Source organism: Oryza brachyantha, chromosome 4, assembly GCF_000231095.2.
Source record: "Oryza brachyantha chromosome 4, ObraRS2, whole genome shotgun sequence".
Lineage (NCBI taxonomy): Eukaryota > Viridiplantae > Streptophyta > Magnoliopsida > Poales > Poaceae > Oryza > Oryza brachyantha.
In genome coordinates, this window is record NC_023166.2 from 8,892,181 (window position 1) to 8,906,696 (window position 14,516).

Here is a 14,516-nt window from a genome sequence, read left to right on the forward strand (position 1 = left end):
GCTTAATCGTGCAAGTTAATTAACTTGGAACCTGAGAGAGAGAGAGAGAGACGACGCCTGTGTCAAATCGACCGATCTTATATGATTTTTCTGATTGCCTTTTGGACATTTGGTGGGTGCTTTGTTTGATGGTATCTTGCTCTTTTTTTTCACTTGATGAAAGGAGATAGCTTGGCTTTATTTATTTGGCACTATCTTGGTATGGAAATCGTGTTAATCGTGTTGCAAATTAATATTCAATATTCAAGTTTTTTTTCTGTCAAAAAGAAAATGATTGTTGAGTGAGTTATACTAAAAGATCAGGGATAACTTCTAGCACAATTAAGAGCATCCTAACAGCTCATCTAAATTTGGTCATCCATATCTTCATTTGGATGATCATTTAAAATAGTTTCAGCCTTCATATCTCTTTGTACTTCACCAGTTCATCCATATATGACATCCTCTATATCTATTTGGAGGATAGAGAGATCATCCAAATATGAAGTTTCTCTCTTAATATGGAATATGGATGATATCCAAAAATAGATGATATGATAGTCGTTCTGTTGGAGCTCATCTTACAGTTTTCATCATCTATTTTTAGGATGAAGCATAGGATAGATGAGCTGTTGGGGATGCTCTAAGATCTGAAACCTGATTTTCTGTTGTGATTCACTCACATAAATATACAACTTGGATAGGGTATTTCGTAAAATGGAAGAGGCTTTATTCTGAGTATAATTTTACAGTTCGTAGCGTTTCCTAATTCTGTGTCCCAGAGAATATATATTTGCGCAAATAAAAAATGGCAACGAGAAATAAATCTTAGTTCAAATTTGAAACACGGGAAGACCGATCTCCTTGTTTTTTTTTGCGAGAAATGATGACGTTTGTGTAAATTTTCAGTCAAATTAAATCATGTAAAGTCCGTATGTTACAAATGCGGTCCTACGTACAAACAATGTAAAAACAAGCTCTTCCTTGTATAAGGAAAAAAGTTCTTTTTTCTAAGCAAATGTCAAATTCATCAAATTTTCTTTCAAAATAAAATTAGCAACCAAACTAGGGGTTGATCATTTGACTTTCTCAAAAAAAGCCAAAAGATATATTTGTGAAAAAAATTATTAATAACTTATATATATATATATATATATATATATATATATATGCGCGCGCGCTTTTACCGATCTAAAAGAAAACACTAAAAAACCAAAATGAAAAAGAAAATAAAATCAATACTAAATTTAAAGGTAAAATTTAAATTTTAGCTTAGAAGTGTAAACAGAAACGAAAAGACGAGACTGTAGCACTAGCACTGAAACAAATCAAAAAAGAGGAAGACAAAAACTCTAAATTAACTCTAAATTTAAAAGTTAAATTTTGACTTATAAATATAAGTAGAAGCGAAAACATATCACTGTTAGTACTAACAGTGAAACAAACAAAAATAATGAAGAGAAGAGAGGAGAAAAAAAAAGTACAGCAGCTGGCTGAGCCGCCAAAGCAGTGCACCGAATTTCAGAGATTAATAATACAATGGTCGTCGCCGTCAACCAAAACCTTCTCCTTGCTTCCACTGCACAAAGAGAAGGAAAAGAAAAAAAAAACACAAAAGAAAGCCAAGTAGGCATCCGGGTGGGGCCAGGCCAGCCGACCTGATCGTTGTGTTTGTGCCCATTCGCTTTGCTTCCTTCGTTGTGCTGTGCTCCACGTTTGTGCCGGTCAAGCATGTGCGTGGAAGGTGGCCGTCCAGCTAACCCTGCCTTTTGGGCCAATAGGATCGTGTGTGTGGGTGTGACAGAAAGAAGGCGCCAAAATTACCTGGCTTCTCGGCTTTTCCAAAAGCTAAATGGAGAATAGTTAAGCAAACTCAGGTCTACGCGTGGTACAGCACACACTCGTCTTTTTCGTTTCGTGTTTATAAGCTGGAATTTAAATTTTTATCTTTAATTTAGAGCTGATTTTTGATGTTTTTATCATAATTTTTTAGCTATAACTTTAGATCACGAAGAACATGTATATAAAAGTTTTTATTTATAAATTATTATTTTTTTGGCAAGTATGCGGTTACAATCATCCTGCAGTTGTGTGAGATTCAATGGTGAATTTTGGATTATAAACCTTTAGATACGGATCAAACATGCCTCACTCACAAACCTTGTCGAGTTGTTGCACTAGATTGCTTGGGTGATACAACGTTGTACGACAAATTTCACTCCATTCGTAATTGCTGCACTCAATCCCTTGTAGCCCTATCTTTTCTCTCCTATTTATGCTTATAAGCCAAAATTTAAATTTTTAATTTTAAATTCAGAGTAGATCTTGGGATTTTTTTATCGTAGTTTATTTTTCATCTCTGCTTTTAGATCGCCAAGCGGACATATACAAAAATTTTATTTATAAATTATTTTTCGCTTGTAAATTAAAATATATCATGTTATTTTTTTAAGAAAAAAACCAAACAATCACCTCACTAGTTTGTATGTTTTCATATGATAGTATGTTATTGTACTGGTAGCACAGTTACTTTGTTTTCTAACCCAAGGTTGCTTTTTGTTGGTCATATACCTCGCAAGTATAGCTCGTGGTACTAATGAATCTGATGCATAGGAAATACAATGGCAGCTTAAAACCATGAGTATGTGCTGGACAAAAACACACACACACACCATGAGTTGTGGTTCAAAAGGCAGGGAAAGCATGCATTCAACTAGTGTAGATGGCACCTCCCTTTTTTGGCTCATCACAGTTGATCAATACAGTAGCCACATCAGACAGTACACTGGAATAGACTTGCTCAACCACAACAAAAGGAAAGGAAAGATTAAACAATGGGCTTGTGCATTGTTTTTTTATTAAAAAAATGCCATGAAACTCTGCTTTATTTCTCTTTCTAATGGATAGATCAACTATCCTATGGCAGTGGCTAGACCTAAGATGATATTGTATCTACAGCACCAAGTGATTTTTACAGCTGGCTCTCTTGTAATAACCACTTCATTGTTGAATAGTAGAAAATCACAGTACTTTTTGTCTGGGCTCTAAGTCAGAACAAGATGACCGGAACAGTGCTAAACACTTGGACTCCATAGAAAAGTGTTTTTTTATCTTAAATGTTTCCGTCATCCCTTAAAATATGTGTTATAATTATCAAATCTATCAAATCTATTTTTTAAGTAACAATTCAACTCCATGTATATTTTAAAAGGCAAAGTGAAAATGACGGCTTTCCTCCCTCCTCTTATCAATGTCACCCTCTCCTCTCAACTGAAATAGAAGAGGCGACGACAGCGCCGATGGCCTCCATAGTCACTAAATTTTAAAGCATCTATATTTTTAACTCCATGACATCAGTTTCCACCCTTATGGTACACTACTATGCTCCTATAACAATAACTTGCTGTCTATCATTTGACTTTTTTTATTTTTTATATAGCACTTAAATGACTAAAGTATGATGATAGACTATTTCTAAACATTATCGAACCCTAAACTTACATAAACCACCGACAGCTATTGTTTTGTTGCAAGCAAGAAATACTAGGAGATAGGCAACAATGATTTTTATGCCGTGTAATCCATGCCATCAACCTTCCCAAGAGGTGGTATTAATGTATTTGGAACCATATAAATTTATTTCATGAAAAACTGCATATTAGATTTATTGTCATAGTATCATATCATATCATGGTGTAAAACAATGAAATGTACTAATCAAAACCCATGTCCCAAAGAGAACCAACACGAAAAAACAAACACAGAGAGAACAGACAGTCTTTCACCCCTTTTGACCACCCAAAATTACCCCATAACGATAATCAAAGCCATATTCGAAAGACTCAAAAAACTAAAACAGCATGTAGGAAATATTACAGGTTATCTTTTGACTTTGACTTTAGGTTAACCCAAAATTTAAATTCTCGATCTTAAATTTAGAGTTGATTTTAAAGTTTTTTTGCCAAAGTTTATTTTCTAACTTTAGCTTTTAAATGGCTACGAACACGTATATAAAAATTTTATTTATAAATTATTTTCTATTTATAAATAGACCATTTAGCCTTTTTTCCCCTAAACACCATAAAGATGACCCTATCAGTGTCTTTCGAAACCTTGACGATAATAAGCCATCATCTCAAAAGAAGGCACGTGAGGTGCGAACCAATTACTATCTCCGTTTCATAACGTAAGATGTTTGACTTTTTAATGATAACGTTTGACCATTTGTCTTATTTAAAAATTTAGTACAAATATAAAAAATGATAAGTCATGCTTAAAATTTGTCTGAAGTAAGTCACGAGCAAAATAAATGATATTTCTATAATTTTTTGAATAAAACAAATGGTTAAACATTACAAAGAAAAAAAAGTCAAACATCTTATATTATGATCTTATATTATGAAGGGAGTAATAACTTAAAAGAAATACTAACAGAAATCCAAATTTTGGGTAACCAATTCACCTGTCCAAATCCAGAACAGGAGAAGAAGAGTAGAGTAGCAGCATTTTCCTCTTCTCTCGTCTTCCTCGCACACAGATAAAAGGAGCCCAGCTCGAGGCCTTTCCGGTTGCCTTGTCCGGTCCAGGCCAGCACACCCAACGAACTCCTCCTCCTCCTCGCCACCACCACCAGTGGCAGCGGCAGTGGCAGTGCAGTAGCTCTCTCTGCTCAGCTCTGTTCTTGGCTTGCTTGGGCATGTGGAGGTAGCGAGCGAGCTGAGCTTTGCTGCGGCCGCTGCTGGGTTGGAGGAGCTAACCATGGCTATGGCGGCGGCGGTGGCGGCGGCGGGCCGCGTGGACGCGCAGGACGAGTATGCGAAGCTGGTGCGGGGGATGAACCCGCCCAGGGTGGTGATCGACAACGAGGCCTCCGGCGACGCCACGGTCATCCGGGTGGACAGCGTCAGCAGCCACGGCACGCTCCTCGCCGTCGTCCAGGTCATCGCCGACCTCGACCTCGTCATCCGCAAGGCCTACTTCTCCTCCGACGGCAGCTGGTTCATGGACGGTCAGCTCCCCCCCTTCCCTTCCCTTCCCTTCCCATCGCCGCCGTTTCTTTGCTTGGGCTCTGAATTCTGACCGGATGATTTGGGAAACCTGCAGTGTTCAACGTCACCGACCGCGACGGCAACAAGGTTCTTGATGAAGAAACCATCTCGTACATCCAAACGGTAGTGATTTGTTGATGAAATCTCTCATGGTTTCTTGGTTGGATTTGGGGGATTGATTTGTCGGATTGATGGGGGGTTGCAGACGCTGGAGGCGGAAGACTGCTACTACCCGGAGGTGCGCAACACGGTGGGGATCGTGCCGGCGGAGGAGTACACGGTGATCGAGCTAACCGGCACCGACCGCCCCGGGCTGCTGTCCGAAGTGTGCGCGGTGCTGGCCGCCATGCGCTGCGCGGTGCGGAGCGCCGAGCTGTGGACGCACAACACCCGCGTCGCGGCCGTCGTCCACGTCACCGATGACGGCGGCGCCGGCGGCGGGGCCATCGGGGACGAGGCCCGCATCGCCGACATCAGCGCCCGCCTCGGGAACCTCCTGCGCGGCCAGAGCGACGTGCGCGCCGCGGCGTCGGCGGGCGGGCTCACGCACAAGGAGCGCCGCCTCCACCAGATGATGTTCGAGGACCGCGACTACGACGGCGTCGCCGCCGCCGCCGCCGCCACGGCCTCGCGGCGGCGGACGGAGGTGTCCGTGACGCCGTGCGCCGAGCGCGGGTACACCGCGGTGGTGGTGCGGTGCCGCGACCGGCCCAAGCTGCTGTTCGACACGGTGTGCACCATCACCGACATGCAGTACGTCATCCACCACGGCACGGTGAGCAGCGAGCCCGGCGGCGGCGCGTACCAGGAGTACTACATCCGGCACGTCGACGGCCGCCCCGTCCGCTCGGAGGCGGAGCGGCAGCGCGTGGTGCAGTGCCTCGAGGCCGCCATCGAGCGCCGCACCGCCGACGGCCTCGCGCTCGAGGTCCGCACCTGCGACCGCGCCGGCCTGCTCTCCGACGTCACCCGTATCTTCCGGGAGAACGGCCTCACCATCCGCCGCGCCGAGATCTCCTCCGACGGCGGCGAGGCCGTGGACACGTTCTACCTATCGGACCCGCAGGGCCACCCCGTGGAGGCCAAGACGATCGAGGCCATCCGCGCGCAGATCGGCGAGGCCACGCTGCGGGTGAAGCACAACCCCTTCGCCGACGCCGCCGGCGACAGGACGAGAGGCGGCGGCGCCACCGACGACGTCGCCGGCTCGACGGCGTTCCTCTTCGGCAACCTCTTCAAATTCTACCGGCCGTTCCAGAATTTCAGCCTCATCAAGCTCTACTCGTAAATTAATTAATTCCACCATGCTGGGTTAATTAATTAGCTGTAAATAATTAATTAGTCACATGTTTTTCTTTTTAGCATTCACTGTAAATATGATTTCAGAATTCGTATGACGATGACGAAGATGAATAGATGATGATGTAGGCAGCATGTAAATAGGTTTACAGATGGTACAAAAATTAGGAAAAAAAATGGTAGTTTAAGGTTTAGGTCATCAGAAGAAAACAAAATTGTAGGATCAGTGTTCATCAGTGTACTCTGGAATTGGGGAACACAGTCTCTGTAAATACTGCATCTTCTTGTACATGTATTCATATTCTTGTGGGGGAAAGAAAGAAAGAAAAAAATACTTGTAAATATTTCATATTTTCATAAGAATTTTTAGTTTTGCCGACCTCGAAAGTTCTCGATTTTTGCAAGATTTTTAGCTGCTTCATATATGCAAAATGAGTACCACGAGTATGACACGTCGAGGAGGGAATCGAATAGCGAAACTATCCTGGCATCGATGTCGATCAATCAAGGCTAAACACGTGCGTGCTAGTAATAGGACAACGCCAATTGAGTTTCGGGTGTGATCTTTTAGCTTTTTCATAAAAAAATAAAATGACATGTTTACAGATGAAAAATAATTTATGAATAAAAACTATATATATGTTTCGTTGAAAAATAAACTACGATTAAAATAACTCTAAAATTTACTCTAAATTTAAAGCTTGAGATTTAAAGTTTTAGCTTATATGCGAAAAAGAAACAAAAAGATGCGTAGAATCGTACGTTTAAAAAGGACGTGGTACTAGAACACGAGCGATGCAAAGTCTGCATAGATTGAGTCATTGAGTATGATGATATGAACAAGTTGAGCAAAGCAACAGGTCGCAAAGGGACAAAAAGCCGTGGAAAGGTTAGGCACAGCCCAATGTCTTTGCAAATGAGGCTGGAATCATGGAACAATCAGAAAATCGAATTAATTGGGAATCGCAGTCAATGAAATGGAAAACTCAATTCCAAGAAGGAACAGGTTCTTTTTCTTCTTCTTCTTTTTAAGTCTTAATTTGACGATCACGTTCTATTCTCCCACGAGGTTGATCCCATCCGTTCGAGCTTTTTTTTATTCTCAGGATGTTTTTTTTTTCAATCTTGCCATGCTTAATTTCTCATGCTGTTGTTTTAATTTCACTTGTGATGGGTTGTTTGGTTTGAGGAATCAAACAGTGTGACTCGTCTTGAGATTTTTTTCCTCTTTAAATATGATGTAAAAATGACTCTAATCCTCTTTTTTTTTTGAATTTGGTATATGCTTTTGAGGAATAGGGTGAAGATCGAGAGGTTAACAAACTTAGGATCAATGGTTACTTGAGTCGAATTATGGTTTTCGGTTTTGTTCTCTTTGTTTATAAATATCACTCTCCAAAGTTTAATATATCGTAGAGTATTCTCCTACTGTTCATGAATATAAAAATTTTTAATTGACCTATCTCAATTTTTCAAACCATACGTATTGGAATTCAACCCTCGGCTGCCAAAATTTCATCAAATCAACTTTATTGTGCCAAAATTTGATAGGGCCAAAACTTTGGCGGGGGTATAAATCCAATCAAAAACAGCCCTCACTATCGATCGCAAAAAGGGCCCAACACTGTTCAAAACCTACTGTCTGATTACCGGCCCATAGAGAAGCAATTTTTTTCAGCCCAACGAGTAAAAATATTTCTGCGCTGTATTTTGGCCCAAATTCCTGTCTTTCTCAGTGGACTGACTGCAATACACATCATATAAAATCCTTAGGTTCTCCCCTCCACTATCTCGAAGCACCGTTTACTATTCATCCTCTCGTACCGCCACGTCATCTCAAAAATCAGACCCATCCATTCAGGGCCAGTTCAATCACCCACGTCCCTTGCTGCGTCGTACGTTTCTCGAGCAGCACCTGGCTGGACGTGCTAGTACTATCGTATTGCAACTGCAGATTATTTCTAAAATAATTTAAACTTTATGCAATGTTGCTATATATAAGGGTATCTTAGTAATTTGTGAAAAATATTAGAAGAATATTATAGTAATAGTTACCCAACTTTTCGTGTGTTCAGTGGGGATTTCGATTGAACGAGTATGGGAAATGAATGCATGCTCAGTACTATCCGTGCTATGTGTAATGTCAACGTATTTGCCCAAATCCATCCCTTCCTATTTTATACTGCTTCCATTTCATATTACAAAGTTTTCGGGCTTTATCAAGATTCTACATATATAATACATATATATATATATATATATGTTTGTTTTAAAGTAAAATAAATGAATATTTTTTAATTTAATTAAGTAGAAGATCAAGTCAATTAACAGTCTCGAATCGTTTGTGCTAACCGTACATGTCTAATGTATAAGGTATTAAGGTGAAAGACAATATGGGTCGTCGATTGTATTTGTCTTTAAGCACAACAAAATACTATCAGCCCAGCGCAAGCCCTGTACGGTGGATTTTCGTTACGCCCGTACCAAAATTTAAATTTCTAACCATAAATTTAATTAGATCTTAGTAAGCCTTGGATTTTATAAATTATTTTCTATTTGCAAGTTTGTCATTTGAAATATATTATCTACAAATAAACAATCACCCCCTACAAAACACCCACACGTTACTCAAAGTACAAAACGAAATGTTTTTAAAAAATTCTATATAAAACTTAATCATCTTATATTTGTAAAGCAGAATAACCTTGTACTCCCTCCATCTCAGATTATAAGAGATTTTAACTTTCTGTTTATAATGTTTGACTAGTCGTCTTATTAAAAGTATTATTTATTTTACTTATTTTTTATTTTTTACTAAAAGTAGTTTAAATATTACTTATAAATTTTTATATTAATAATAAATTTTTAAATAAGATGAATGATCAACAATTATAAGTAAATAGTGAGGATCGCATAATTATGGCACGGAGGCCGCAGTAACTAAATTCATCATTTATATCATTGAATATAACTTAAAAAAATAAGATTATTTTCATCCGATTAAAGAAAACGTCGCGTGCTGGGTGTGGCGCGGAGAGAGAGAGAGAGAGAGAGAGGGGGACACGTACGGCCACCCGCCCACCCGCCACCACCACTCCTTCAAATCCTCAATGGCAGCGGCGGCGTGCCGCTTCCTCTGCTCCCCCGTCGCCGCCGCCACCTCCCCGCTCTCCCCCGCCACCGCATCCGCCACGACCACGAGGAGGCATCTGCTGCTCCTCTCGTCAACCTTCACGGCCGCCGCCGCCGCCATGGAGGGTTCGGCGGCCGCCGGTGGCGGTGCCTTCGCTTCCGGCAAGGGAACCGCCGCCGCCGTCGTCGACTCCCACCTCCACGTCTGGGCCTCCCCCCAGCAGGTCCGCGGCTAGCGCCCCCGCCCCCCTCCCCACTCCTTGTCGATTACACATGCCCCCAAAACTCCTTTGGGTGATTGCTGGGTTGGTTCACGCGGTGGTCGGTGTTGTTGATCATGAGCAGGCGGCGGACAAGCACCCCTACTTCCCCGGGCAGGAGCCGGCGCTCCGTGGCGATATCGACTTCTTGCTCGAGGTTCCGCCCCCCTAATCCCTTCCCTATGCAACAGCACAAAATCTCTCCACAAAATTGGGGCCAAATCATGGCAAACCGATCGATAGCCTAGTGCACGGTCTGGATATGCTTTACCTGTTTCTTGTGCGGTTGATTTGGCGCTTGATTTTGGTAGGGGAAACGAAAGGAGAATTTGTGTGTTCACAGTTTCCCACGGATGTGCTCTATTCCCTGTCATGAGCAGAATCTGAATGTCACTTACCTGCTGCCATGCTGATTCTAGCATAAATGGAGAAAAAACAAGCATCCATTTTGCTGTTGTTCATCAGAAAACGGTTTGGATTAACATGCTGGGATTAGCAGTAGATTAGCCTGTGTGGATATAGTAATTAATTAATTAAAACATATGTAGTTTAACTCTTTTCACCTTTTCTCTAGTGCATGGACGAAGCCGGAGTGGATGGAGCTCTCATTGTTCAACCTATTAATCATATGTTTGATCACTCATTAGTTACTAGGTAAAAGTTGCTTCGATCCATCTGAGCTGATCATACTTATATGATTTTACCTGTAAAATTGTTTAGTTACAGGATTCCTCCTCTGATATTTTGTCGAAACATTATGTGAATGCGTATGCCAACACAATAAACTAGGCTATAATTTGTTATGATTTCGTTTTCTGTTGTAGCGTGTTGAAGAAATACCCATCCAAATTCATCGGCTGCTGTCTCGCTAATCCTGCAGATGATGGAAGCGGAATTAAACAGCTTGAACATCTAATTGTACAAGTACGTACCTCGGAATTAACCAAACCTGAAACTGACCCAAGTTACATTTTGCCATTTTGGTGTATGATTCATTTTTCTTCTCACTAGGAAAAATATCGTGCTATACGGTTCAACCCAAGCTTGTGGCCATCAGGTCAAAAGGTTTGCAGATGGGCATTTTCATGTACTTTTGAGTGTTGATTTACGATAATACATGGTTCAGCACACACACACACACACACAAAAACTCATTGTTTTAGATGACAAATGAGGTTGGAAGGTCATTATTTGCTAAGGCTGGAGAACTTGGAGCCCCAGTTGGAATCATGGTGATGAAGGTAAAATATATGCCTTTGCTGCAATTAATTACAATGTGCGAAACACATGTTATTCTTAGTGTACTCACAATGTGCAAGTGTGCATTGTAGTTTATGATTTCGAAATTTGGATGAAGTTTTGCTAGTGCCAAAATGCCAATGGGGGCAAAAGGAGTTTGCCAACAAAGTGCAGACTGGTTTCGGAATAACTGCTGAAAGCAATAACTTCTATAATTAATATTGTCAATAATTTGCATTTCTGCGTGTGTAGCTGTAAGTAGATGGTTATCACATTTGCATCAGTCAGGCCCTGGAATGACATAGCTAATGAACAGAAATATGTAATTCTTTTGTATCGAGGCTGAAACAATGCCCAAAGTCTGAAATGTTCTCCTTTAGAATGCAGTTAGTGCCACAAATGGTGTTTTAGCACTAGCAAGACAATCCAAAAAAGCAAAACTACATTGTAACACTTGCATGTTGATGCTGTAAGTACACTAAAGATCATCTGCTTTTTCCACCACTGAGGGCCTGACGTACTCTAGAAAACACAAGTGAATTATACATCTTCTATTTCGTGATTGCCCATCTATTAACTCATGGTCTTTGCACATGCAGGGAATCAGTTCATATATTCAGGAGATAGAGGAGCTCTGCACAGATTATCCAAAAACTATTGTTATTTTCGACCATATGGCTTTCTGCAAGCCACCAACGTAAGCCTTTTGATTTGCTTCTCCTAAATTGCAGTATTTGTAATCCTTACTAAGTAGTTCCTGTCTGTATTAATGTCATTTCCATTGAAACTCAGGAACACCGAAGAAGAGAAGGCATTCGCTTCATTTCTAAACCTAGCCAGATTCCCTCAGGTACTACATCAAAACAATTCTAAATGGGTTTTTTTTACCATTATTGAAAAGTATCTTAAGGTACCAAAAATTTTAATACAAAATTTTGGTATCTCAAGATACAATGTATCTCAACGTACTAAACTTTTACACTAGAAATTATGGTATCTCGAGTTATTTTTTTATTTTTTCATGGATGGTAAAAAAGCTCATTCCAAATTATTGGCTTATCTAAATATACTCTAACTATTTGTATGCAATTCTGTCATGGTCACAAGTGCAGAAATCCCATCTCGATGAACTTGGCCCATCAGTATAATCTCAAAAAAAAAAAAAACCCCTTCTGAGAAGATATTTACTGCAAAATTAAACTATTTTTGGTACTTGTTGAAGCCTGCATTCTTTGGTTTCCTTTACCAAGTTAACACTGAGGTTTAGTACCAAAATGAGCTAAATGATATTGATGTGATATTTTTTCCTAATCAATTGTGCTAGTCGATGACAGTATGTACAAGAAGATTTTCAGCTACATTTGGAATCAGTTCTTCTATTTGATATGTTATGCTTACACTGATGCTGTGATTCATGGCTTGAACAGATTTACGTGAAATATAGTGCTCTCTTTCGTATCTCAAGAGAGGCATATCCATATGAGGACACAGCTCAGCTTCTTTCCCGTGTGATCTCCAGCTATGGAGCCAATCGAATAATGTGGGGAAGGTAATTAATAGATCAACTGGGACCTTATTTTAAGAGCTTTTTTACCATCCTAATAAGAAGTCCCAAAAAATATTTCATTGAGAAGAAGTGTTTTTAGTCCTAAAAAAACCAATAACCAGCCCATACTCTTTACTCCCAGTATAAATCTGTTATGGGTACGAGCATATGATGCCTGGCATTTCTGCAAACCTCACCACCAGTATAAACTGTTTATGCTCTGCACATGTATTTTGCAGCGACTTCCCCTTTGTTGTTCCTGAATGTGGCTACAAAGGGGCAAAGGAGGCAATCTCACATGTTGCTAGCAAGATACCTGTTTCCTCATCAGATTTGGAATGGATCTTGGGCAAAACAGCGACCCAACTGTTCCAAGGTGCATGGGTTACTGCATGATAGAGGTGTTCATTCATTGGCCAGGGTAAGGTGTAGCTTTTATTGGTCAGTAAATATTTTTGCAATGGGCCAGGGTGAAAATGATTGTTGTATGAGAGGAGAACCGAGTTGCAAATCATGCCGATGGATGGCATCATCCTTGGAATGAATCTTGGGGCAAAATTAGCAGTGAATCAACTGTTCCAAGGTGCATGCATGGGTTACTGTTGCAAAGCTCATGAGGAAAAGCATTCCTCGGTTCATTTGGATAATTGATACTCGTTTGTTTCAGTAAGGTATTAAATGTTTATATAGAATAGCTCGTCGCATTGCAAATCTTTGTGCGCTCAAATGTTCAGAACTCTACAGTTCCACTGCAAAAACAAAATGCATACATCGAAAATTATCTCAGGAAAAAGACGAGGTCAATTCTAGTCCATATTCTCTGTTTCTATAATGTTAAAGATCCGTTTGGAATTAAAATGTCGCCAAAAATTTCTCCCCTTATTGTGTGTTATAATATATCAATTGAAAAGTTCCAGCCGAGATACAACTGCCAGCTGGGAAAATTATCAGGATGAAAAAAATAAGAAGAATATAAATTGAAGTAACGCGATCCAGACAAACGCATGAACTAGCGTAATCGATATCTATGAAGTTATAAGTACTTTTTTTACAGCAATAAGAAAACACATAGATATTAAATGCAATCTCCAATTGTTACCTACTGATACTCACGGTTTACAATGTGGTACCAACATTTGCTGGTGGCCAAATATATGGCCGTATATTTGGAAATTATACCAACAGAAAAATATTCTACGTACGGCTGGTACTTGCTACTCCTTTCTATTTCAAATGTGGGTCATTTCAGAATTTTCTATCCTTATCTAAATGTAAATTAATTATCTCGTGCATAAATAAAGTATCAAGAACCAGATAAGGTCATTTTAACAACTTTCTAAATTCGCATGTACAACGACAAAATGATCTGCATTTACAACTATAGGAAATTAGAGGAAGTAGTGTGTTTCCATATAAATATGCATGCATATATTGGTTCACCACTTTGACACCGTTGCAACAATAAAAGCAATACAAAAGTGGAATCCTCCTTGCATTCCATGTTATAGCTTCTCATTAAATTACAACCAACGTTTGTTGTAATATATAATTTTTCTTCTATTTTTTACCATTGACGGTGAGCGTTATTTGATCACTCGTTCTAAGCCAACCCCTTTTCATATTTCATATAAGCCGTTGGCAGTTCTACATAGGCTAGCTTATATATATCGACAAGCTATTGTGTATATAAAATAAAATCGTCGACAACATTCATCCTAAATGCGACATGTTACGTGTCACTCGTAGATGCTTATGGTTACATGTTGCATGCCACTCATAGATGCTTATGGTTTACAATACAGATACAGTGCCAACACATCAACATTTTTACGTTCAACTTATACCTTTCAAATTCCTACTTAATAAATGATAATATAAACGTAATATACCATATAATTTTATTCTATAGCCATAAGAAATTAGATTAAGATCATATGATGTTACTTCTCTCCAACACGATCAATGACACGTGGACTCGGAAGATATGAAACCACATGACCTCTAACGTGGCTA

General features: G+C 40.1%; 2 protein-coding genes across 2 annotated transcripts; both read left to right on the forward strand.

The window, feature by feature from the left end:
- The first annotated feature begins 4,526 nt into the window (after window positions 1-4,526).
- On the forward strand, window positions 4,527-6,701 carry LOC102718924 (ACT domain-containing protein ACR6-like). Its single transcript, XM_040522909.1, has 3 exons — window positions 4,527-4,987; window positions 5,083-5,150; window positions 5,233-6,701. The coding sequence occupies exons 1-3, from the start codon at window positions 4,738-4,740 to the stop codon at window positions 6,313-6,315; spliced, it is 1,401 nt and encodes a 466-aa protein (XP_040378843.1). The 5' UTR covers window positions 4,527-4,737; the 3' UTR covers window positions 6,316-6,701.
- Window positions 6,702-9,371: 2,670 nt separating this feature from the next.
- LOC102719202 (4-sulfomuconolactone hydrolase) lies at window positions 9,372-13,331 on the forward strand. The gene is made up of 10 exons (XM_006653279.3): window positions 9,372-9,682; window positions 9,804-9,875; window positions 10,293-10,372; window positions 10,543-10,642; window positions 10,730-10,783; window positions 10,882-10,959; window positions 11,557-11,654; window positions 11,750-11,807; window positions 12,385-12,506; window positions 12,743-13,331. The coding sequence occupies exons 1-10, from the start codon at window positions 9,437-9,439 to the stop codon at window positions 12,897-12,899; spliced, it is 1,065 nt and encodes a 354-aa protein (XP_006653342.3). The 5' UTR covers window positions 9,372-9,436; the 3' UTR covers window positions 12,900-13,331.
- The last annotated feature ends 1,185 nt before the right edge of the window (window positions 13,332-14,516 follow it).

Excerpts from the sequence above, each read along its gene's own strand:
- LOC102719202 (XM_006653279.3), top strand. The coding sequence starts at position 9,437 with ATGGCAGCGGCGGCGTGCCGCTTCCTCTGCTCCCCCGTCGCCGCCGCC. Across the intron at positions 10,784-10,881 it reads TGTGGCCATCAGGTCAAAAG|ATGACAAATGAGGTTGGAAG; the intron begins GTTTGCAGATGG and ends TCATTGTTTTAG. Across the intron at positions 11,655-11,749 it reads GCTTTCTGCAAGCCACCAAC|GAACACCGAAGAAGAGAAGG; the intron begins GTAAGCCTTTTG and ends ATTGAAACTCAG.
- LOC102718924 (XM_040522909.1), top strand. The coding sequence starts at position 4,738 with ATGGCTATGGCGGCGGCGGTGGCGGCGGCGGGCCGCGTGGACGCGCAG. Across the intron at positions 4,988-5,082 it reads CGGCAGCTGGTTCATGGACG|TGTTCAACGTCACCGACCGC; the intron begins GTCAGCTCCCCC and ends GGAAACCTGCAG. Across the intron at positions 5,151-5,232 it reads CCATCTCGTACATCCAAACG|ACGCTGGAGGCGGAAGACTG; the intron begins GTAGTGATTTGT and ends GGGGGGTTGCAG.